This window comes from Apis florea, unplaced genomic scaffold, assembly GCF_048593485.1.
Source record: "Apis florea isolate Af1SG1 unplaced genomic scaffold, ASM4859348v1 contig_2350_pilon, whole genome shotgun sequence".
Classification (NCBI taxonomy): Eukaryota; Metazoa; Arthropoda; class Insecta; order Hymenoptera; family Apidae; genus Apis; species Apis florea.
In genome coordinates, this window is record NW_028256565.1 from 3,719,464 (window position 1) to 3,744,198 (window position 24,735).

Genomic DNA, 24,735 nt, shown 5'->3' on the forward strand with positions numbered 1-24,735 from the left:
ATATGTGATATTAATGTGTAATATTTATTCGTATTAATATGTGATATCCAAATCTATTTATTATTTTTCTCTGTATAAAAATAAGAAATATTGAATGCAAATAAAATAAAGATAAAGATTGTCAGTGATTTTATTACTTTATGTTTAATAATCTGTTAATCTGTTAATAATAATTAATAATCTGAAATTCAAATTTATTTAAGTATTTTCATCATTAGTTTTTCAGATTTTTTTGTCGTGCATCCAACTGAGTGTTCTCGCTCTCTGTTCTCACTTTATCTAATACAAATTTAAAATATTTATAATTATTCATTAATTAACTCTTATCGAAAATAATAAAATATGTGTTTAAAACATTAATATTTTTCAATCATTTTGATGTTTAGTATCTATTCTAGTACCTTTTCATTTTTTCATGAATATCTTGTATAAAGAACAATTGAATGAAGTTTTTCACTTATGAATAAAAAGGAATAATATCGAAAAATAAATAAAATATATCGTAATCGAAATATCGATTATCATAATTGAGCAGAAATAAGTCGAACAGCAATGGTCGATAAAAAAGATCTCTCGTAGCAAATCGATACACATGCGCAAATAAGTATTTAGAGGTACAGCCATGATCCAAACCTAGAGAGCTTCTATTTTATAAATACACGAACACCACGCGAAGGAAACAACACAATGAAAGATCGGGTTTCGTGGTTCGTCGGTTTACGAGACGGCGCGCCCTTCGTGTACCAAAAATAATCGAGACATCTTACCGTTTTCTTGAGCTTCAAAAAGGTTTCGCGACGCAAACGTGCGGTCACCGATTCAGATTTATCAAGTTCAGAAAACGAAATGAAATGATGTGTTGGGGTTTACGGTAGCTTTTTTGCGGTTAAACTGGGGTGTAACGTGAATCTTGATCCTTAAAAGAATGGAACGGATATTCGATAACCGTTTGATTATTCTTGCAATTTGCCTTCTGCTATGCACCGACTGCTTGGCCAAAGATTCGTACATGTGAGTAATATTAATATTTTGATCATTAATATTTCATAGTCTTTTTATATTGGAAGTAATTTTTATTTTAAATAAAAAATATAAACAAAAAAATATATAGCTATAAAAATAAAGAATCATTAACTTTACGTATGATTTTTTTGTGATATTTGCACGTTGTGTATATTACACATTATATATCGAAATTGATAGTGTTTCGATACAAATTGGTTTTTTAACGATAATTGTTTTTCGTTTTTAATTAATTGTTATTGATTTCAATTGTTTCGATTAAATATCAATATAAATTTGAAAATATTTTTAAAAAATATTAGAATAGAAAATTAAGAGATATATTTTATGATTTTACAGAGTCACGCGATGGGCAGAAATTTTGGGTGCAGAGTTATGGGAATTAGCAGAAAAGGTGGCACGACCTGAAGAACTATTAAGTGTAAGTTCAATTATCATTTATAGCTAAATGTACATAAGTTCACGCGATCGCGTGTCCTTCCTTTCTTATGCCTGCCCATTAATATCGGCTGATTCATATAATTTTTGTTACGCCTCCATATATTATTATTGTCATTTAACATAGATAATAAGCACTAGAAAAAGATAAAGAAAAAAAAAACACCGAGAAAAAGTGAATACAAAAGATAGAAATAAGTAAATAAAAAAAAAATTAGATAAACAAAAGAAATTGAAAATATTCTAAAACAGTAAAGATGGAATATGATGTATCGACCTATGATAAATTATCAAAATTACTCGGATAACTTCCTTATTTTCATTAATCATCATTGAATGGTAATTTATTAATGAAACAGCTTGTTGTCAATTCACCTTAACTCAAATGACCTCTAGAAATTAAGTGAAATTAAATGAAGTTGAATGTAATCTGTACACAGAAAATGTAGCAGAGCTTTCATGCACAATTTTTAGATGCCGCCTGTGATGCGTTTTAACCAACTATATTTGTCATATTATTTTTTTTAAACAACATAAAATATAAAAATACATTTTTAAGTAAATAAATAAATAAATATATATATATATATATATTAGAGTTTTTTCTAAAATAAGAAAGTTATTAATCTTTAATATTAAATATAAAATATTTATTCAAAAATTATTTTTTATACTTCATAATAATAGTTTAAATTTTAACCCCATAATAAATAGTAAGAATTAATTCTATAATGTGAAAAAATGTCAATATCTTTGTCAAAAATGTAGTAAATAGGAAAGATAATCCATAATGATCTTACATTGCTACTACATAGTATGTCGTTATTCATGAAAATTGATATATGTAATAATATAATATATGTAATATATGTAAATTGATATATGTAATAGGTACAATAAACTATTACGTTCATTAACATCCAAAATGAAGTATCGTAGATATGCATATTTTAGGAACATGCCTGTAAAATTCGTTAAAATAGAAAAAGAACTTGATTTACATTGTTTAACAATCAATTTTATCCTTATAATACAAACAATATAAAAACACAACTACTTATTAAAAAAGCGAGATGGAACTTTGAAGGGTTATAGTTAATATTCTAAAATAGCCATATATATATAGCCATTGTGCTTCAACATTTATTTACTATTTAAAAATCGTATTGATAATATAGAATAATATTTAGATTTGTAGATTTTATCTCAATTTTTTATCTTTATATAGAATGTTACTTAGTGTTTATTTTTTAATATTTAATTGTAATTATTTATATGAAAATCACAAAAGTAAATCTATGCTTACACTATTTATTACATATGACATTGCAATCAATATTATGGAAATATTATTATTTTTATTATTTTAAAGTTTCTTCTTCTTTTTCCCCTGGACATTTTGTTTCGGTATAGAAAAACGAACTAAATTATGGATTCATAACATTTTGTCCAAAAGAACAATACAACAAGACGGGAACAGATATACAAATAACGATTTCAGTGCAAGAAATTAATAATGGCATGGCGTGATGAGAGGAAAAAGCGGTAGAATTCAGATTGCAGGCAAAGAAGACAAGGTGTAACTGTAGCCCCGAATAAATTGCAGAAATACAAAGCCATGAACACGCGAGTGGAAAATAAATCTGGGGAGAAGCTGGTGAATATAATCAGCGAGAACGTTGGCAGGATGCTCCGGAGGAAGATGGACGCAGTAACCTGTATCCGGATGGCAGCTGAGGAATACGCTGAAAATTGGGAAAACGATGAAGAGGGAAATTTCACTTATGTTTCTGGAAAGTACAGTAAAGTGATGAATCAGACACGACCGAGAATTCCGAAAAATATGAAGAAAAACATCGATGCGTACAGGTTCATAAGAAATAGCGTTTAGCCGCTAGAAATTAATTTAATTATAATGTAATATAATATAGATATTATGCATAAAAAATTATTTTTCAAATTATTACTCATTCCAAACATATTAAGAGAACAATTTATAAGAATATCTTAAAAAATCTAAATTTATATAATTAAAAGTGAATCACCTAATTGATTATTACGAAATAAAAGATAGTGTTCATTATATGCAATTATTCTATATAGTTTCCATGTATTCTAATTAATGCTAATTGATGGAATTAGGTTAAGAAACTTGAAATATGTACATTGATTTCTAGGTGAATGGTCAAGTTATGAATTAGGCATTCTAATTTAAATAATCTATCAATCGAACATATTGAAGACATTTGCCATTTGAAATATGGAAATCAAGTAAAATTAGATATAAATAAACAAGCTTTGATCTATGTATTCAAAAATACATTCAAATGTAATGATCTTATTTGTCTCATTTATCTATCGATAAAAGTAATTTGTTTCTCATTAAAAAAGGATAAAAAATTACATAACTATTAAAAATATTTACAGAGAGATGAAGCTAACGCCTGATTCGCATTTCTACAATATACCAGTAAATACAAGTTTTTCATCGGTGCATATACCTACAAACGTGTACGATATGTCACCGTCTGTGGTCAACGACATTAAGAAGACTGAGATTCTCGACAATATCTTCCGCCAAAACTACGAGTCAGATCCAGCTTTGTCTTGGCAATATTTCGGCTCTGTCACAGGAATGTTAAGACAGTATCCTGCCATGGAGTGGAAAACGAATCCTACACTGGAGATTAGCGCGGAAGACGAAGAAGAAAACAAAAACAAAACGGAAGACGAAAAAAAAAGCAAAGATGAAGACGAAGAGGAAGAAGAAAAGGATAAGGAAGAGGCTGACATTTATGATTGCAGGGTACGCAGTTGGTTCATTGAAGCAGCAACTTGCAGCAAAGACATGGTAATCTTGATGGATACTAGTGGTAGTATGACGGGCATGGGAAAAACTATTGGTAAATAAAATTAATTAATTTCTATCATTTAAATAATTAATTTATTATAATAAAGTAAATTGAATAAGAATATTTTTTAATTATAAAATACACACATATAATTAAAAAATATTATACACATATAATTAAAAATTTGTATATAAATACACATTCCCAGAATTAAAAATTTATCTATACAATTTATTTATTGGGAAGTTATATACTACAAATATATATAATCGTTTTATTTATACGTACAATTTGTGTATGAAAAAATTACAAATCTGAGATCATAATTGCTCATTTAAGAAAAATATCTAAATTGTATCGCGCAGTCCTTTAATAGAATCATGTTAGTAAATAATTGAATCAAAAAATATATTCCCTAACTAATTAGTTGCTGTTTCACTAACTCTACAACTCTCTTTATTCTTATATTCGATGTTCAAAATATTTATCTCTTCTTTTTATAAATATTTTTTCAGCAAGAACAACAGTAAGCGTAATATTGGATACACTTTCAAATAATGATTTTGTGACTGTATTAAGCTATGCAAACGAGACCTACGATGTGGTGCCATGTTTCAAGGACATGCTAATTCAAGCTACTCCGGAAAACGTGGACACCTTCAAGAAAGCTTTAATTGATGTTAAAACGGAGGGACTCGCTAATCTAACAGAAGCGTTCACCAAAGCTTTCAGCCTTTTAAACACCTATAGAGAAACGCGAGGATGTGGTGCTGATACATCATGTAATCAATTAATAATGCTCGTCACGGATGGTGTTCCTGGAAATTTAACAGAAGTAAATCAATAGTTTCTTATAACATGTTTTTATGTTATTCAACAAAATCAATAATTATCCTTTTTAATTTTATTGTAAAAAATAATTGTATTTAAAGAGATAATTAATATGATATATTAAAAAATTTTCGTATAGAATACATATAGAATACAACTATTTTTATATACATTCATATAAATATTATTATTCATAGTTTTGAAAAATCTAATAATTTGTTGCTATATTATATCATACTATTTAATTTTTTACATATTATTAATCTATATTGAAAACGGATACATTTGATCATATAAAAAAATTATATTGTTAACATTGGAATTAAGATTTAAGCGTAATTTTTACCGAAGAAAAGATCGCATTTTCAGTTCTATTCTCTGCGAATAACTCTTCAAGTGTTATGAGATCCCACTCGAACCAATGAGGATCATAGCGATCTCTGTCTTTCTGCTTTTCTATCTTTCTTTCTTTTCCATTGCTTTCATCTCTCTCAATCCTTCTTTTCTTTCCATTATCTCTTCTCGTTCTCTTTCTTTTCACTACTTTATTTAATCTTCTATATTCGCTCCTCTTTCTTACTCCATATTAATGCATATTAACTCTCTTTAGTGTTGTGCTTCCTTATCGTTCTTTCTAAACGCTACTTTAAAACGAATCAACAAATATAGTTCATATCATAACGTTAAATTTTATTTTCGCGAGTATTTATATTTTTTTTTCTATTAAATATTAAAATAAATTTTATTTTTTTTTTTTTATTCAAATGAAATAAAGAAAATCTTTTAAGTTCTAATTAATTTTGTTTAGGTATTTAAGACATGGAATTGGCGCGAGAATGATACTCACATACCTGTCCGAGTATTCACATATCTCTTGGGGAAAGAAGTTACCAAAGTTCGTGAAATTCAGTGGATGGCCTGTTTAAATCGTGGTTACTACACACACGTTCATACATTAGAAGAGGTTCGAGAACAGGTGTTGAAATATATACCTGTAGTTGCACGACCTATGGTTCTTCAAGAAGTAGTGCATCCTATTGTTTGGACGCATGCTTATGCAGATATTACGGTAAGACAATTGTTTAAATTAGAGTAATTTTATTTGATTTTTAAATCTCTATAATTGAGATAATGATTACATGTATATAATCATATTTCATTCATATTTGATTCATCATTAAAATTATACGACTATTAAAAAATATATAGAAAATTTTAGGTGATTGAAAAAAATGAAATATTTGAAATAATTTTAATTGTCAAAAATGCACTTATATTAAGTACTTTCAAAAGTATCTGTGGCACTGTTCTCCGAGTTTTTCGCTGTACAAACTATCCTCAATTCTGTAAAAGTTCTGATTCGCCTTCCACTAGAATCCAGCACTCGCCACTTGGCTGTGGCTGGTGATGCAACACGAGGAACAACAAAAACGACTTCAAAAACATCTGAAAGGAAAACGATTGGGTGTGCAAATAAATGAGGACGATTTCTACATACAACAGGTTCAAGCAAGCAACAATCACGCCTGTAGCTTTAAAGCTGCCTTATCGTGCTCGATGCGCTCTTTCCCCTGCCATATACTTAAACAAATAGTGCCGTTAGATATCTAAGTTTAGGCGAATCCTGCAAATAATTTATCAATAGCCACTTAATTTTATTATAATATTTAACTGTTTTTTTTGTTGTTTTTTTTTTTTTTTTTTGAAAGTTTTTAGATTATTGAAAGAAGCGATTTTTATTGGCCCATCATTTTGCATATAGTTATAGTTTTATTATAGTTATAGTCTTTTTTGCATGCAAAAATGAATGTAGATCAGTAATAAAGATTTATAAATGTGAAAAATTAGGCAAAAGCAAACGAGACTGCGCTACGTTTATTTAAAATTGATTCTTTAAATTTTATAATAAAATATAAAGTATTATCATTTCTTTCGTGATAAAAATTGATGATTTTTAACACTCATTGAATCGTAAAATAACACAAAACAAAAAAAGTAGGATATAGTATCGAGATCTTGAAAAACTTGATTTGAGATGTAATCGTATTTACAAATTCGCATTTGTAAATAATTAATTTGTATATTTAACAGCTCGCCAAGGACGAGGATGTTCGACAGGACGCATCCCTATTGAACACGACAGCTTGGCAGGAGTACAGGCTCCTTACATCTGTCGGTACACCAGTATTCGACCGTAAAGGGAATCGCAACAATCGGACAAGAATGGCGAATTTATTAGGTGTGGCTGGCACGGATGTGCCAATTGACGACATCCGAAAGCTTACATTGCCGTACAAGCTAGGCGTGAATGGATACGCTTTCATCGTGTCCAACAACGGATACGTGATTCTGCATCCAGATTTGAGACCTGTTTTCAAAGGCAAATTGAAGCTCAATTACAACAGCATCGATCTAACAGAGGTGGAGATCTTGGACGATGGCCGAGGTCCTAGGTACTACACAGAAATCTAAATAGAATTTCTCTAATTTCTTCTCTAATAGATGATACGATAATTGATATTATTCGACATTCTTTCCCATTGATGTATATAACAAATATATGGCGAAAGAATATATCGCTTTCGCATCGTGCGAAATAAATCACACACGATTTAAGAAGAGCTTTTTTTTTTTTTTTTTTTTTTTCATTAAAATTGAGCGCAGAAATCCCGGACCAGAAGTACTGGAGCTTCGAGGCGCGTTGGTGGATCACAAAAGCGGCAGTTTGAAAAGTGTACCGGTGAAATTGCATTACGACAATAATCGTCGGGTGATTCTCGAGAAACGCGATTATTATTACGCACCTCTTCCCGGAACGCCTTTTGGCCTTGCGGTCGCCATGTCATCATCGAACTATGGCAAAACTTGGATCAAGGTAATCCTTTCGCGTATACACACGCATTGCTAGAAGTTTACGGAAGCCCGGAGTTTCTCGGCTAGTTCCAGTGATCCCGATGCCGCAAGCTCGACTCGCGTTCTCGAGATTGTAGAACGTATAAACTTTGAGATTTAGAGCAAGCTTGGATGGTAAACACAGGCCTGCAGGTGTTTCTTAATGGAAACGATCGAACGCGTGAAATTCCTTTTGATAGCTTTAAATTTAACAGCAAAAAAATAAAAAAAGTTTTTTTACCGAAAAGTAAAATCATACTTTAACATTTCAAATTAAACATTCCTCACGATGTACAACTCTTCAAGGTTGGAGACGAAATACGGAGAAACCAGAACATGAACGTGAATATCTCTGAATTCTTCGTGGGGAACAATTGGCGAATTCATCCCAGTTGGGTGTATTGTCGTTATCATTATTTAGAGGGGCATCAATTCGACAATCCTGAGGAAGAATTGAGACACTTTTTGAACTTGTTGAACAAGCCTGGTTGGAAATGGTCGGAGCAATACGAAGCTTATCAGATAGACGTAAACGAAACTGATTACGTCCCTAATTGTGGTAGACAAACATTGTCGCACGATGATTATTATTGTAACAAAGAATTGATGCAACTGTTAGTTTTTGATGCAAAAGCAACGAACGCTAGCTTCAACAACGATTTCGTATTGGACGATGCTCGGACACGCAATTTAACGCACATTTACGGAGTTTTCTTGAGATTTGTCGCTACTCAAAGTGGTTTGACCAGATGGCATTATTTGGATACGAACAAATTACCCGAGGACAACGATGGCATCGTTTTCGGTGATCTTCATAGAAAAGCTGTGAATGAACCTTGGTACAAAGCTGCTATTTTTCAAAATACATTGGACCCTAACAGCATATCTTTGTCAGGTGCTTGAAAAGGATATCATTTGATTTCATCAAATTATTCGTTAAATAAATTGAAAATTTTTGAATAATTTCAGTTCCCTGGGAGGCGGGGCCAGATGCCACAGTGACAGTTTCAATTGGATTATTCCCAAAGGACGGTGGTAAAAAAGCGGCAGCTGCAGTAATCGGTTTTCAAATGCCAATGACAAATCTTCACGATAAATTTATTGAGCTGACCTCCAAGTCAAACAATTCGACCTTGATGAACTGTGCCCATGTATGGATAGATTGTTACTTGCTCGATCAGAATGGCTTCGTGGTGATATCAGAGGCGCACAACAACACCGGTCAGTTTATGGGAACGCAAGAAGGTGCAGTGATGAGCTCCATGGTTGGCCAGGGTCTCTATAATCCCATTGAAATTTATGATTATCAAGCATGGTGCGAGGAAGTGGTAAGCATACTTGAATGAATACGAGAATCATTCAATTAAACTGATTCAAAACCGTATAGGAAATATAATTTCCGTAATCATCATCAAAAGATTTCCATTTCCACAAATTAGCCTTTCAACTTCAGCTATTCAGTTCGTGTAAATATACCTTTTGATTCCCCCCTTTTTTTTTTTTTTTCCAATCAAAGGGCAACGGATTCTGTAGCAAGATCTGGATCTGCTTTATTACTTTCCTTCGCTCTCTTATACCTTTTACCGAGAAAAATCTTGTTAAAAGCTTTATACGTATCTCGAAAAGCATTGGAGTAGTAAAGTTGCAAAAAAATGCTCGAGAAACAAGCGAGACAAAAAATCGAAAAGTTCTCGAAAGTTAGAGAGAAACCTGTTTCGCTCTCTGGTGACATATTTCTAATTCGCGCGAAGTTCCAACGAGAGGAAAAAGTTGTATCGGTTTGCCGATAACTCGCCGCCGTTTTCGCAAAACGGACCTCTGCCCGCACGAAATACGATTCCATGAGAATAAAATCCGTAGCGCATCGAGGGTGCGGCCAACTCTCTGACGGACCCGCTGATATACATCTGGAAACTGTTGCTCTGGTTTCTGCTGCGTTTGACGTGGTTCACGACCCAGTTCGTGAACTTGCCAATCAGCTATGCCAAAGTTCATTTCGACGAAGATGCTCCGGACCCGCCACCCCCGCCTCGACCTTACCTTTATCATTATCCTTGCGACCAGAAAAGGATACTTTATATGATGAACACCACTGTCGCTAGCCAAGGAATCACAAATCACTCGGATTACTGTTCAAGGCCGTTCTATGCTCGCAGGGTCAGTCCTTCTACTTAATTTCTATTTAATCTTAATCTCGAATATATTTTAAACTAATCTTAAACTAATAATTTTATCCAAATTGTAAAACAAATTTTGTACATTGTTGTAGTATTTCAAGGTATCGAGAAAATATTTTAAGTTCGCCGAAAAAGAAATCGGAAAATATGTAAATGGGAAATAAATGATTTTCAGGTACCGCATACAAATTTGTTATTGGTGGTCGTCGATACTATGTATCCGACCTGTTACAAGAGGTTAGAAGTGACACCGGTGAACATTTCGCCTCTCGAGTATACGAATGGCACGGAGAGCGCGCCTTGTCATAAAATTCCATTAAATGATCTTAAGAGAAGGCGTCTAGAGGGTTGTTTCACCGAGCATCCCTTGGAATATGAGATCGAGGACTGCGGAGGGGCATCGGGACTGAGTGTATCCTTGTTATTGTTCTCCACTGCTGTAGCCAGAATTTTATATACATTTGTATAATCGTGAAGGAAGAAAAGAAAAATTGCTCATTCAATTATCACTTTATTAATTGTCACGCATGCATCGCGATGTGAATGTACATTATATAAATATTTTATAATAATAGTGTAAGAATATTGCGTTGAATTAATACGGCTTATAATAAAAATTAAAAGTAAAAACGTTATTAGAAAAAAAAAAAAAAATTATACGAACAATATAAGATTTCTAAACGGGAATGATAATTGGTAATTTTTATTTATTTAGATTAAAAGTAATTAACGTAATATTTTTTTTAAGCCAAACCTCGTTCCTTTTTTATGGAGCAAAGACGTTCAAGAACAAATCGATCGATCGTAGAGAGAAAGAAAAAGAACATAAAACCTGGCGAAATATCCTCCCATCCATGCGAGATACAATTTTCTAGTGGCGTCGCGAGGTCTGTTGATAGGATGAGAGGCGCTTGCCCCAGAAAATTTAAGCAGCGATATCATATCGTTTAAAATGTTTCGTTCTTTCATATTCTCCGTTATTCAATTCTTAATTTCTTCAGCAAACAAATTTGCTGAAAATAACTGAATAATCAAGCATATACACAAATATATTAAAATTAATAATTAAAATTAATTATTTAATAACTTCTTTTCTTTTTATAATTTTCAGTTAAACAAAATTAAAAGGGGAAAAAAAAAGAAACATCCTTTTCCCAAGTCTGGATAATATCCTTGACAGGTATTTCTTTCCTTTAACAATATCATCAATAAATATTTAATCATCTATTTACTCTACGAATAATTTATTTTTTCTGAATCAGTCGAATTCTAATTCTTTTCCCATCGTTTCCATCCGTCATTTCAAGATATCCAATACGAAGAATATCTCTCCCTGATTTCGAAGATGGACAACAACTTCAACGAAGGAAAAGCCTTCACGTTCTACCACATTCTTCCCCTCCCCTCCATTCGCCAACTTCAACGAATGCTCGTCGATACGACGTTGGCGAAAACAAGAGGCGAAGTTCGAGTTTCGAAGGTGACTTTTCCTGAAGGAGACAAACATTACTATCAATTTCGTAAGAGCGCTTATACAAGCGGCGTCGTGGCGTCGAGACGGCGACGCCGAGTCTCGAATCTCGGGTCATCATCGCGCGCAAGTCTGGTCGAACGATCGATAAGTGCCATCGCCAGTGCCGTGGTATCCGGAGTGGAAGGGTGCGCGCACTGCGTGGCGGCGACGTCGACGACAACGGCGACAACGACGACGACGAGCACCACGACGACGACGACGACGACGACGACGACGACGGCCGACCCGGAGTAGTATCCTTAATGTCAGACGCGAGCCTCCTCTCGGCCTCAGTTTTGTTTACCGTGTCCTCGCGTAAACAGCGGAGCGCCGTACAAGACGAGAGTTATGAGGCCCCGTTTCCTGCCTGTTATCGTCATCCTGATCCTGATCGAGGCACTCGCCCGTGGTGACAGCATATCGTACAACACGTAAGTCGACGAGGCGCATCGTCGTAATAAATCGTCGAGTATTATTTTCTTCTTCTTTCTCCTTCTCTTCGAGAAAATTCCAATTTTACGCCCGAATTCGGAATCGGCAGCAATTCATTAAGCCCACATGCGCCACCCCTGATGTAAAACGTGGACCCCTTGTTAAAACGCACGCATTCCTCGTTGCTTTGTTTTATGTCGTATTTTTTACACGATTCTCTTTTTTTTTTTTTTTTTTTTGAGAAGAATTGGTTTTAGGGATACGGGAAATATTGGATATGGAAGTGGGGAAAATTGAAAAGTCGAAGAGTTTATCAGTTTTATACATTAAGTTTAGATTTCTTTCACTGTTAGAAACGTTACAGTTTCGATGGATAATATTTGGGTAAATAATTTTGTAATTGTTTACTATTTAGGTGTATTGTGTACAAAATTTTATATTTCTTCCAATGACAGTTTAATCGTTCATTAATCGTTACAAATTACAAATTACAAATTACATTGATCAAACTATTGTTTTGAAAAAAAATTATTAATTATTAGATTAAGTAATAAATAGATATTATTTATATTACTACAAGTTCAAAATAGGGATAAAATTGTCTTCATTCAATACAATTTATTTTCCATGCAGAGTAAAAACATGGGCAAACAAGTTAGGTTTCGAGCTGTCGCAGTTAGGCAAGTTTGTGACCAACGCGGACAAGTTTAACGACAGTTACAAACAGGCAGTGTTAAAGCCACGTGATGGAAATGCTTTGGTCCACGAGATCGCCAAAGATATCAAAGCGATGATGGAATCGAAGATATCGGCTATCAAGGTACATGTTCTAAAAGCTCTTTGCAAAAAAAAAATCTCTTAAAAAAATTTTAACAATACGCGAGATGCACATTCCTCACTTTAAGAATATATATAAGAATATATATAGCAAACTTGAAAAATCAATACTCGCGTTTATTAATCTTATAATCTTGATATATCTCCTATTCTAGAGGATCATGGATGTCGCGGAAACTTCAGCCTTGTCCGCTCCGGATGTCGATCCTCCGGAGTCCTTCAACTACACAAACGCGAAGAATAACACGATCGACCTGAAACACAGTGCCCACTTCGGTGGCCAAGTCAATTTGGATAGATCCGCTGTACACGTCCCAACTAATGTCTATGATCGAGCGTCTAACGTGATTAGAGCGATAAAATGGTCCGAGGAGTTGGACAAGACTTTTATCAACAACTACGAGCAAGATCCTTCGCTATCCTGGCAATATTTCGGTAGCGCGACCGGTTTCATGAGACAATATCCAGCGATGAACTGGTATATGGAACCTGTGGACTTGTTCGACTGCAGAACTAGAAGCTGGTACATCGAGGCGGCTACCAGCCCAAAGGATATTCTTATCCTAATCGACACTTCGGGCAGCATGACTGGTATCCGCAGAGAAATTGCCAGACACGTGGTGAACAATATTCTGGACACTCTTGGAAACAACGATTTCGTTAATATCATCACGTTCTCGAACGTTACGAAAGAGGTAATTCAAAATAAAAATCGCAAAAGTATTATTTTCTATTAATCGTCATGAAGAAATGACGAAATACTCTTTGCGTTGAGTTAAAAACGAGGACGAGGTTCTCGTTAAGTATATAAGTTATATAACTTTTTTTTTTTTTTTTGTAAAGAAAAAAGAAAAAGAAATTAATAAAAAATATTACACTGCAGGTGGTGCCGTGTTTCAACGATACCTTAGTCCAAGCTAATTTAGCGAACGTGAGGGAATTAAAGAGAGCCATCTTAAATTTAGACACGGAGAAAATTGCGAATTTCTCGCTGGCTTTGACCACCGCGTTCGAGCTTCTTGAAACGTATCGAACCGAAAGGGAAGGGGCCAGGTGCAACCAGGCGATTATGTTGATAACAGACGGCGTTCCATACAACTATAAGGAGATTTTCGAGACTTACAACTGGAGAGACAATCCCGACGAACCGTTCAAAGCCGATATGCCGGTCAGAATGTTCACTTATCTTATCGGCAGAGAAGTGGCAGATGTTAAAGAAGTTCAATGGATGGCCTGTGCCAACAGGGGTTATTTCGTGCATCTTTGCACTTTGGCCGAAGTCAGGGAAGAGGTACATATGAATATTTCTCGTACCCTTGATTTGGTCGATAATTTTTGATATATACTTTTAATATCGATCGAATGAAACAAACGATTGAAATTTCTATCCTCAAGGTTCTTAAATATGTTCCTGTAATGGCAAGACCGTTGGTTCTCGGTCGTACGGATCATCCAACGATCTGGACCCCGGTCTACGCTGACGTAACAGATCCAAAGATGACCGACTGGTTGTGGGAGCAAAGGGAGAGCGAGGAGCAGAAGGAGAGGTTCCTCAGACTTCACAAAAGGAGAAAATTGTTGAATAGCGAGGAACGAGATCGCAGGTTCGTGAAAAAACAAAGGAAATCGCACGACCAGAGCGGCGATCTTCAAGAATACAGGCTAATGACTTCGGTCAGCATACCAGTATTCGACCGACGGGAAAACGCGGTAAGATTTTACATTTTTTTACACGCGTTAAGTTGAAATTGAAAACGAACGTAGTCTTTTGGAAACGTACTAGGTCGCCAATGTTCGACATCAAGCGTTTGATATTAAAAAAAAAAAATTTTGAAATTCAAGTCTGTTTGCTTGCAATTATACACGCAAGCGCGCGTGTATAATACAATTTCAAGTGATTCATGAGATTATGCGATTTAAGAATTATAGATTAAATAAAAGATTTGTGCCGTAGGTATCGCTAAAAATAAAAAAACTGGAAGATCGTGTTATTATCGAGAATAGATTAACTTCTTCATCGCGCTGTACACCAGATTACCGTTAACCCCGTTCTATTAATAACTGTGCGTTGCGATGTAATGCATTTATATCGTATGTTAGCTTAAATAAAAAAAAATTCAAATATCAATCAAATTTGCCCGATCAGGCCATAATTGAATAATGGACAATCTCAATTTGTATTATATTAACATGATGAAATGAGATTAACGATGATGGTATTATTATAATTTAAGAGTGTCAAGTGAGTTCGCATTCACGATCATCGTTCTCTCCCCTCCTCTCCCTCCCCTCACCCCTTTCTCTCTCTCTTTTTTTTTTTTTTTCACCTCCATTCTCCTCCCATTTCGATCGATCAGACGACACAAACATGTGTCGAGTTTAACCTCTTTATCCATTGGCGGATAAACGTTTAACCGCGCGAAACCACCCCCACGATGAGCGCATTTTTTCCTTTGGTTTTAAGTTCCTGTTTGTCCACAGAACATCACAAGGCAGGTGCTGGTGAACGAAGCATACTGGGTGACAGAGACAAGAGAGGTTGGCAGCTAAAAACAAAAAAACACACAGCAACGTTGTTTTCAATGCATAGAGCCCTGTACCCTCCTTCATCTTTCTTGTATTCAATTCGCGCGACATTCTTTTTGTTTCTTTCTTTGTTGTCCGTTTTTGTTTCCATATTTGAATTCCAGTGTTGAGGAACAACACTCTTTTTTCACGATAATAAATTATCTGCAAAACGAAAGGTTCAGGAGGTGGAAAAAAAGTAAAGAAAATCGAATACGGGCGAAGTCAGAAACGAAGTCGATGTCGTGCGATCTTTCGTTCCATTTAGGTCCACACATTCATCTCTCTGGTATCTTAATTTGATCTAACACTAGCATTGAACTTAGTTTAATCATTAGGTAGGTTTAGGTATTTTAGTCTACCCTGTGTCCTGTTCGAGACGAGTAGAAAAAACGGATTAATCCCACCCGCCTGTTGGATTGCAAACGGCGATATCTCCTCTTTATTATTATTATTATTATTATTATCATTATCATTATTATTATTATTATTATTATTATTATTATTATTATTATTATTATTGAGATTCGTAGAAGAACTTCTGCAGTGATTACATACATATACCAAATATAAGAAAGAATATTTTGGTTGGATAAAAAAAAAAAAAAAAAAGTACCAAGCACACATATATACATGGTACGATTTTGATACGAGTTTTCTTGAGTGCTAGATTTCGCTAGACAAGTAACATAGTAGAATTAATACATTCCGATAACCGTCCCCTTTTCTGTGGATAAAAAAATTTTCAGAATATTGAACCTCGCGTTTTCTTCATTCATTCGTGTATCGTATTTGTATGAAATGTTTGAAAAAAAATTTTCCCTTTTTCTTTCTTTCTTTCTTTTTTTTTTTTTTTTTTTTTTTAACAATAATCAATGCAGAAAAATAGACGGGTGTTGGAGCAATAATGGCGTGGCTAATTGTGATTTGATTATTAACACTTAGGATAGCCTGCGTCAAACATTAATTGTTCTTATTGTGTATCGTTCTTATTATTATCGTTATTATTGGGAACGTAGTTGAGCTAGTTATACGTCCAGCAGTATCGTCAGTGAACATTATTATTATTATTATTGCTATTGTTTATTTTTTTAGTTTTTTAATTACTAGATCGTGTGTCATTAGACGAATTTCATTGTGATAGCGTTTATATTAAAGAGAAGGTAGATACGCTTATGGTTATGCGACTTGGGATGATGATGATTCGTAATTGACTTTAACACACTAATTATTATTAATCCGTTTATAGATGTTGTTGAAACAAAATATAATGATTCTTTGCGCAGACACGAATCGCTGATCTGCTTGGTGTTGCCGGCACGGATGTTCCTATCGAAGAGATACAAAAACTCATGATGCCGCATCTGGTTAGTCTGATCTAATTGATTAAGATTTATTGTTATATTCTATAGAAATAAGTGTAATCATTAGTTTTTATTAATTCTTATTCGTTGTCGATGTAACAGCTTGGCGTAAATGGATACGCATTCATTGTTACAAATAACGGTTTCATCCTAATTCATCCTGATCTCCGACCAGTGGTAAGAAAATCCGTTTTTAAAAAGATATCTTCTTTCTTCCAAAATTAAAATTACACATACATATTAAAATCAAAATTTCAAAATCGGATCTCGAGATTAAAGGTTAAAAAATTTAAAAGTCGTAAATAATGTTATTTAACGAGTATGATAAATACAGTTTCAGGGTATTCTAAAGCCAGCCTACAATAGCGTTGACATGGCAGAGGTTGAGCTTATGGATCAGGACAAAGAGCCTAGAGAATTCGACGAAGGAATAATCATGGTAATAATTTTAAATTATCTTCTGGAAAAAGATATTAATTATCTTGATGATATTGTCAAGTAATAATTTGTTCACGCAGCTTCGAAATGACGTAGTCAATCAACAAAACGGTAGCGTGACACTGCACACGAAATATCATTACGATGATATGGTAAGTCAAAATTAATATTATATCATTACAACAACGGTGGTGTATCAAATATTAATACGTATTAAATTACTCTCGTCTTTTAATTTGTGAAGAAACGTGTGGGCAGAATAAAAAGAAAATATGACTTCACCGGTATACCGAAGACGCCTTTCACAGTGATAGTTAGCCTACCAGAACATGACCACACCGGAAATTATCGCGTGCACGCAACCGAAGAGATACATCGTTCGCACGTTAGTGGTATGTGTATCTGAAAAATGTGCAGCAGTCGAAATTTGAGAATAGTTGTATTTATTACAAGTATTATTCGCGTAAAAATTGCGAATAAGAAAAAGATAAAACAATTTAAAAATAGAAATACTTGGACGAATAAATTTCCAATAATCAAGGAAATGTTGTCTTGAAACTTTTCACTATTGTTTCCAAATGAAATTCAATGTTTTATTCAATTCAAGCAGACGTATATATGCAACATAGAAAGTTCGATAGAAATTTGATTGCAAACTTTCCATTACGTATGCAAAATTGCGGGAGAAGTTCCCAACTTCCGTTTATGGACATGCATAATCGAAAAGTTTGCGAGGATGGCATATTTTTCGAACTTAAAATCTTAGAAATTCAAATACTTACAATTCGAATACTTATACGAATTTATAATTATTTAAATTTCTAATCAACATGTTTTAATTCGTCATCTTTGCTGCTATATATCAATATTTGTTTATATTCATTTTAACGATAATAATTCATTTTATAGGTATAAACGTGTCTGATTATTTTGCTGGTACAAATTGGCGGGTGCATCCTCATTGGTTGTATTGCAAGTAAGTAAAGGTATTCCATTTTAAAGTAAGATTTTTAAAACGCTTAATTATATGCAATTTTATATCTATATTTTTACAATAAAATTTTAATGACACAGGTATCATTATGAGGATGAACGATCGTTCAACTCCTCGGAAGCGCAGCTTTTGCACTTTCTAGAACGAACCCGCCAACCGCGCTGGAAGTGGAATGATATGAAACAACCCTCCCAGCCACCGGAATATTCAGCTACGAATTCCGGTAATGAAACTCATCGCAAATCGAAACGTAAGTATCCGACGTATCGATCCTATTGCTATACTAATAATTTGAAACAACGGCTGACGTATACTTTCATTTGGACAGCTACACCATACAAAATAGACAAAGATTCGTATTATTGCGATAGGGATCTTCTATTGAGTTTAGTGTTCGATGCGAAGGTAACCCAGTGGTTTGCGAACCTCAACATCACGCGCGAAGAGAAAGCGTGAGTATTGAATTTATTATTAAATTAAAATATATATAAAATACATCTCTTATGATTGAAATACACATTATACATTGTATTCTGAGAATGTTAAATTTAGGATATAATTTTTTTCTCTTCGTGTTAAAAATTGTTAAAAAAAGATTCGTACGATAAATCTAATCTAAAAATATGTACACATATGCTCGGTGAACCCGTTTTCGGTGCCCTCTATACTTTTACGTTTTCTGCACAATTTTTATCTCTTTTCTTTCTTTTTATGTTTTTCCTTCTGTCAAAATCTTAATCAAAAATCTTCTATCTTTATTTCTTTCCTTACTAATGAACATTGACTAACTACTGACCACTTTGACGTCATGCAGACCTTTAGCTAGGCTGATGAATCTGCTGCCCAGGTAACGTTCATCATAAACGTACGTTAGGTTTTTAGAAATTAACCTGTTGACTACAGTATTTTACTGCTGTGTTATCTGTATCTTTGTTTTGCATTTTGTACTTTTTATTTATTCTCCATTTATTCTTTTTTTAATGTTAATTAGTTTATCATCTCTCTTATCGTAAAGAACATATATTTTTTTTTTTATGTATTCTATATTTTTTTTCTTAGATTTTTCATAGCACTTTGCGTTTTATTTTTCTGTTATTCCTTGTACAAAATCTAATTAAAAAAAAAAAAAAGGAGATGGAAGATGAAAGTCGTCTTTCAGGATTGGAACGTTGAAGAAGAAAAACAGTTTGCCAACTCAAAAATTGAAGAATTATTTTTATGAATTCGATTTATATCATGTAGTAATTATAATATACTTGTTTCTTATGATTATAATACACATTGTCATATTGTCATAATTTTTTATAACATATAGTAAATATTTAAATTCAAAATATATATATACATATATATATATATACATATATAAAAGCAAAATATTACTTTACGTGAGTAATCAATAGTAATATGATTTTGCAGTATTTTAGAAAATAAAGAAAAAGATTTATAAAAAAAAAAAATTGTCTTTTCCACGTGTTTAATACTATTTTTCTTGTAGGAAAACGTTTCAACAACGTTTCGGTGTCACACTCGCTTTCATGGCTACTCATAGTGGTTTGACAAGATGGCAAGATTTCTTGTTAGACGAAGAAGGTGTTATTCCTGATGATCACTTCAGTAAAATGTATCCAAGAGCCATTGATGAAGTATGGTACAAACGTGCCGTGGAACAGTATTACGTGCAACCAGAAAGTTTTGTTTTTTCCGTGCCAATCGATGAGGAGGGTGCAGATAACACCACCCTTGTCACTGCTAGTCGTGCCATTTTTATTGGTAAATAATCGTATTGATAATAAAAATATATAAAAATAGAGATAAAAAAAATTGTAAAGAATCTGAAAAAAAATTAGAAAACATAATAAAAAGATAAATCGTACAAAGATTAAAAAATCAATTATTTATTTTAGATACTGAAAGAGCAAAGGCGCCAGTGGCGGTTGTAGGTTTTCAATTTCAACACACCGCTCTTCAGGGTCTCTTCCAGAACATTACGTTCAGTTGCGAGGGTTCAGGGAAATGTCACACGCATTGTGGTGCAGATAATTGGGCCTGCTATTTGATTGATAATAATGGATATGTAATCGCAGCCAAAGACAAATCTGACGCAGGAAAATTCTTTGGTGAACTGAGAGGACCAATCATGTCTAGCTTAGTAAAAGAAGGTGTTTTCGAAAGGATCAGAATATTCGATTATCAAGCAGTTTGTTTCAAGAGTACGCAAACTAGTAATGATGGAAATATTTTATTGGCGGTAAGAATACTTTGTTTATTAATTCTGTTCATAAAATTAAAATTTAGAAATTAAGCATTAAAAATATTAATTTTTTAATAAATCAATTGATCGCATAGCCGTGGAAACACGCGCAAAAGATGATTTCGTGGCTTGTTGGGCAAGCAGTCTGGGCTTGGGCCAAAGCTGGAATTTGGGAATCCGAGTACGCGTATGCTTATCCAAACGAGGATGAAGGTATCCATGAAGAATATCAAGATAATGAAGAGAAACCACCAGTTGATGCAAAAGATGAGAAATTATTCGATCAAAAAGTTTTGATCAATCGAACTAGACCGGAAGCTTGTGATCAAGAGGTAAATTTTATGATATATCAACTACGTTATAATATATTTTTTTTTTTTTTTAATTTTTTATTCTATTCAAATTATATTATCTTTCTTTTAATTCTTTTAGGTATATTTGTATTTACGAAATGCATCTTTCGACATGTTCGACATAGATTCAGACGTAAAAAAAGATTGTATGAGGCCATATATCGTTCAACCGGTAAATTATAGCAACATGCTTCTTCTAGTCGTTAACACAGCCTGCACAGAGACAACTATACCTCCTTTGAGCGTCATCCCAGAAGAAATAATTTATGAAAATAACTCGCTAGTATGTCAGAAAGCACTCATTTCCTTAAAACGGAAGAGACCTCAATCGTGTATTCGCAGTCATTCGAGAGAGAGCGAGATCAAAGATCTTTGCGGTTTAGCTTCGAATGTGACACCAAATATCTACCTCTTTTTTCTTTTGTCGATAACCTGTTCTCTAATTCAACGAATTGCCCTTGGTCAATATTAATTTTTTTATTAAGATGATATATTGCTTATCGATTTAAAATCGATGATAAAAAATAAGAGATGATTAATTAAATTTCAAAAATGCTGCTAATTTAATTTTTTTAACGAAAAGATTATCTTCATGATCGTTCATATTATACAATATATAGATTACCATTAAAACATTTTTCGGGAGGATTGCGAATATTTACCTTTGCCAAATTTCGTTATAAGTTATCAGTAAAAAAAACAATTCCTTATGAATCAATTCTTTTTTGTTTTTATCATGATTATCATGATTCCAAGATGTTCTAATATTTATGCTAATTTATAGTAATGTTGTAATAAGGAGAAGTTCTCCGAGTCCTGGTGCTGTCTCCTCAGATGGTACTTTGACGATAGTGCAGGCAGGGTCTGTACTTATATTAATTGGTCCAATCATCAATGTACCTCGAGGATTAAACTATGTCACGGGATCAGGGTTAACGATATTTAAATAGGATGTATACCCGTGAATCGGTGCCGAACTAGTCCTAAAGAACAACCTTACTGCCCGAAATGCAATGCGATGTCTATTTCATATACGTTCCTGCTCTATTTTTTTGTTTTTCAATTACAATTTCATTCAACTACTTAATTCGTTACTTTGATGATTTAGATTATAACAGAAAATATTGAACTATAGGAGATCGGTTAGAGTATCATTAATCACTATGCATCATTTTTAATTTAAACAAATTTCCCGAAAATTTTATAGTATTACTTTTATTCCAAAATCTAAAAGAAAATAACATGAAAAAAATAATCAAAACTTTATAAATTCACATTCATCTAAAGAAATAAGAAGAGGTAATCAAAAAATATGCTTTTTTGACAAAAAAAAAATATTGAACAAAAAGATATAAAATACTGTTCGTTCAAATATTACTAGTTGTTTTACAAACTATACATTCGACCAATCTATATGTATGTAGATGGAAAATTCTAGAGCGACCAGAATATATATGACATATTTAAGATCTAGATTTAATGTGATACAAAAGAGGAAGTTAATTCGCTCAAGAAATGTTCGTAGGTGTAGGATGTACCTACATCGTTATACTTACGTCTTATAGGATCGATTGAAGGAAGTTGCGATGATAAAATTTACCACAAATTTAATTCATCTCAGTCGCTAATGTTATTTTTTGGAGTATTCAAGTAGATAAGATTTTATAGGAAATTATATATCAGAGCAGGGTCGTATATAAAAATCACACGTTCATAACACTATGAGATACATTCACATACACATATACATATTTTGCGCTTTGTACATTAACCGATGTAAAACGTGTCGTTTGATATTTATAGAGATTACGAATATTAATTTTGTATATTAATGTATTATACGAGAGTTACAAGGATGTGTGCCTTTGGACACGCGGTTATGAAACAAAATGAAACAAAATGAAAAAAAAAATAACAAAAATATTGTTGTATGTTTTTCAAATAAATAACTGAACTCTCTACTTCACTAGCTCTCTGCTTCCTTAAAGCGAAACAGAAAGGATTTAATAATAAGAGATGTGGCGAGTTTCCATCCGAAAAACGAATGATGTTACTTGTATTACACAGAGTTTATTACAATTTGCTATGTACAATGGCTTGCCTATATAAAATGAAGATCATTTCTTATCAAAATGATAAATATTGAATTATTATTTTAATTGATTTAACATATCCTCTATAATCTCCAGCGTAATCTTTGATTGCATATTTTTATAAAGCCTATCCTCTAGTATTTCCAGAGCTGTTCCATTTTTCATGAATTCTTTCAAATTATGTATTGTACCATTTAGAATCCTATGATCCGTAACCCGATCTTGATTAAAATTATATGTTCTAATTTTCTCATTTCTCAATCTTTTTCCTATTTGTTTCTTACGTATTTGATTAATGAATGAAACTTGTTTATTTAATTCTTCCTGGTATAACATACTTTTTAATTTTGTTAATGCTAATTGCTTGTTTTTTATTTGAGATCTATTTGTCTGACAAGTCACAACTATACCAGTAGGTATATGAGTTATTCTAATTGCAGAATCTGTAGTATTTACATGTTGACCTCCTGCTCCAGATGCTTTTTTTGATTCTATTATCAAATCTTTTTCTTCTACCTTAATATCTACATCTTTAGGTTCTGGTAAGATTGTTACAACGGCTGTACTAGTATGTAAACGACCAGACTTTTCTGTTGCAGGAATTCTTTGTACTCTATGTACACCACTTTCATATTTTAATTTTTTGAATGCATTATTATCAGATATAAGCAGAGTAGCTTTCCTTAATCCATTTATTTCACTATTTAATATTTCTAATATTTCATAGTTAAATTCTATATGATTAAAATAGCTAATATACATATCTAATAAATCTCTAGCAAACAACATAGCTTCTTGACCACCTACGCCTGGCACTATTTCCATAATAATATTGTCATAATGTTCTACATCTATATATTTTATAATAATATTTAAAATTTGTTCATCAATTTCTAACAATTGTTGCCTATATATTAATTCTTCCTCTTTTGCAAGATTCTTTAGTTCTTTGTTGTCTTTTACTAAAACATAAATTATATATTTTATTAAATATAATACTAAGAAAAAGAATTTTTAATTTATAAACATATTAAAAGTATATATAATAATAAATAAAAATATAATACTTACTAAGATCATTTAAACTTTTTATATTCTTAATTATTTTACTTTTTTCATTCAATAATGGTGGAATTTCAGATAATTTAAGAATTTCAGAAATATTTCCTTTTCTTTCATTCTCATTTTGATATGCGTTCATAAGAAAATTTAAATATTTTTTAATATTTGCATTAGTTATAGATAAATTACTTTTTGAATTAAATAAATTATATATAACTGAAACTTGCTTATTGAGATTAAAAAATAATGGATAATCTAATTCAAATAATTTACTTCTACATATAAAATTACCATAATATTGACAAATATTAAAAGTGTATTTTTTCATAAAAAATAACATGTTTTATTACAAAATTTTATTACAATAAAAAATTATGTTTTGCAAAATTTAATATCATTATAACAAAAATACAACCTCCTTTCTTATAATTATTTTTACAACTGAAGAGAGCGACAAATTTGCTATCAAAAACATGTACTATCAGTGCAGGAAACATTAAAAAAGTATAAACTGTTATATTTAAAAATGATATATATCTTTAAAATAAATCTAAATTATCTAATTTAAAATATAGGACTTTATAATTACATGAAAAGTTAATATTCTCATAAAATTG

At 32.5% G+C, this 24,735-nt stretch overlaps 3 protein-coding genes and 1 long non-coding RNA gene across 10 annotated transcripts; 3 read left to right on the plus strand and 1 right to left on the minus strand.

Annotated features, from left to right (window-relative positions):
- Window positions 1-670: 670 nt before the first annotated feature.
- Ca-Ma2d (Ca[2+] channel Muscle-specific alpha2/delta subunit) lies at window positions 671-10,900 on the plus strand. 4 transcript variants are annotated; one of them, XM_003696622.4, is made up of 13 exons: window positions 671-1,011; window positions 1,363-1,444; window positions 3,068-3,330; window positions 3,889-4,364; window positions 4,829-5,148; window positions 5,953-6,213; window positions 6,519-6,647; window positions 7,236-7,597; window positions 7,809-8,019; window positions 8,343-8,931; window positions 9,006-9,364; window positions 9,897-10,193; window positions 10,389-10,900. In XM_003696622.4, the coding sequence occupies exons 1-13, from the start codon at window positions 926-928 to the stop codon at window positions 10,680-10,682; spliced, it is 3,729 nt and encodes a 1,242-aa protein (XP_003696670.2). In that variant the 5' UTR covers window positions 671-925; the 3' UTR covers window positions 10,683-10,900. The 4 variants fall into 4 exon arrangements, with proteins under 4 accessions (XP_003696670.2, XP_012346248.2, XP_086760752.1 ...); XM_012490794.2 differs by lacking the exon at window positions 6,519-6,647; XM_086904626.1 differs by lacking the exons at window positions 9,897-10,193; window positions 10,389-10,900 and adding an exon at window positions 9,553-9,827.
- Window positions 10,901-10,967: 67 nt separating this feature from the next.
- Window positions 10,968-11,628, plus strand: LOC147658118 (uncharacterized). Its single transcript, XR_015291114.1, has 3 exons — window positions 10,968-11,100; window positions 11,325-11,393; window positions 11,521-11,628. It is a non-coding gene; the product is annotated as an uncharacterized LOC147658118 (long non-coding RNA).
- Window positions 11,629-11,940: 312 nt separating this feature from the next.
- On the plus strand, window positions 11,941-23,103 carry stj (voltage-dependent calcium channel subunit straightjacket). Of its 4 annotated transcripts, XM_003696621.4 has the most exons (19): window positions 11,941-12,157; window positions 12,792-12,978; window positions 13,151-13,690; window positions 13,879-14,286; window positions 14,391-14,705; window positions 15,477-15,533; window positions 16,847-16,927; window positions 17,027-17,101; window positions 17,259-17,363; window positions 17,443-17,514; window positions 17,607-17,754; window positions 18,272-18,338; window positions 18,437-18,606; window positions 18,685-18,808; window positions 19,171-19,203; window positions 19,855-20,129; window positions 20,264-20,607; window positions 20,706-20,942; window positions 21,043-23,103. In XM_003696621.4, the coding sequence occupies exons 1-19, from the start codon at window positions 12,075-12,077 to the stop codon at window positions 21,433-21,435; spliced, it is 3,714 nt and encodes a 1,237-aa protein (XP_003696669.1). In that variant the 5' UTR covers window positions 11,941-12,074; the 3' UTR covers window positions 21,436-23,103. The 4 variants fall into 4 exon arrangements, with proteins under 4 accessions (XP_003696669.1, XP_012346044.1, XP_012346043.1 ...); XM_012490590.3 differs by lacking the exon at window positions 15,477-15,533; XM_012490589.3 differs by lacking the exon at window positions 19,171-19,203 and having other exon boundaries at window positions 11,942-12,157.
- On the minus strand, window positions 23,014-24,621 carry mRF1 (mitochondrial translation release factor 1). Its single transcript, XM_031918525.2, has 2 exons — window positions 24,128-24,621; window positions 23,014-24,018 (listed from the first exon to the last, which is right to left on the minus strand). Exons 1-2 carry the CDS (start codon window positions 24,456-24,458, stop codon window positions 23,114-23,116), a joined length of 1,236 nt encoding a protein of 411 aa, XP_031774385.1. The 5' UTR covers window positions 24,459-24,621; the 3' UTR covers window positions 23,014-23,113.
- Window positions 24,622-24,735: the final 114 nt, after the last annotated feature.

Coding starts and splice junctions, on each gene's coding strand:
- stj (XM_003696621.4), top strand. CDS start 12,075: ATGAGGCCCCGTTTCCTGCCTGTTATCGTCATCCTGATCCTGATCGAG. Junction 20,130..20,263: donor TAGTCGTGCCATTTTTATTG/GTAAATAATCGT, acceptor TATTTATTTTAG/ATACTGAAAGAGCAAAGGCG. Junction 20,608..20,705: donor ATGGAAATATTTTATTGGCG/GTAAGAATACTT, acceptor TTGATCGCATAG/CCGTGGAAACACGCGCAAAA.
- Ca-Ma2d (XM_003696622.4), top strand. CDS start 926: ATGGAACGGATATTCGATAACCGTTTGATTATTCTTGCAATTTGCCTT. Junction 4,365..4,828: donor GGGCATGGGAAAAACTATTG/GTAAATAAAATT, acceptor ATATTTTTTCAG/CAAGAACAACAGTAAGCGTA. Junction 9,365..9,896: donor AAGCATGGTGCGAGGAAGTG/GTAAGCATACTT, acceptor TAAAATCCGTAG/CGCATCGAGGGTGCGGCCAA.
- mRF1 (XM_031918525.2), bottom strand. CDS start 24,458: ATGTTATTTTTTATGAAAAAATACACTTTTAATATTTGTCAATATTAT. Junction 24,019..24,127: donor AAAAAGTTTAAATGATCTTA/GTAAGTATTATA, acceptor TTTATGTTTTAG/TAAAAGACAACAAAGAACTA.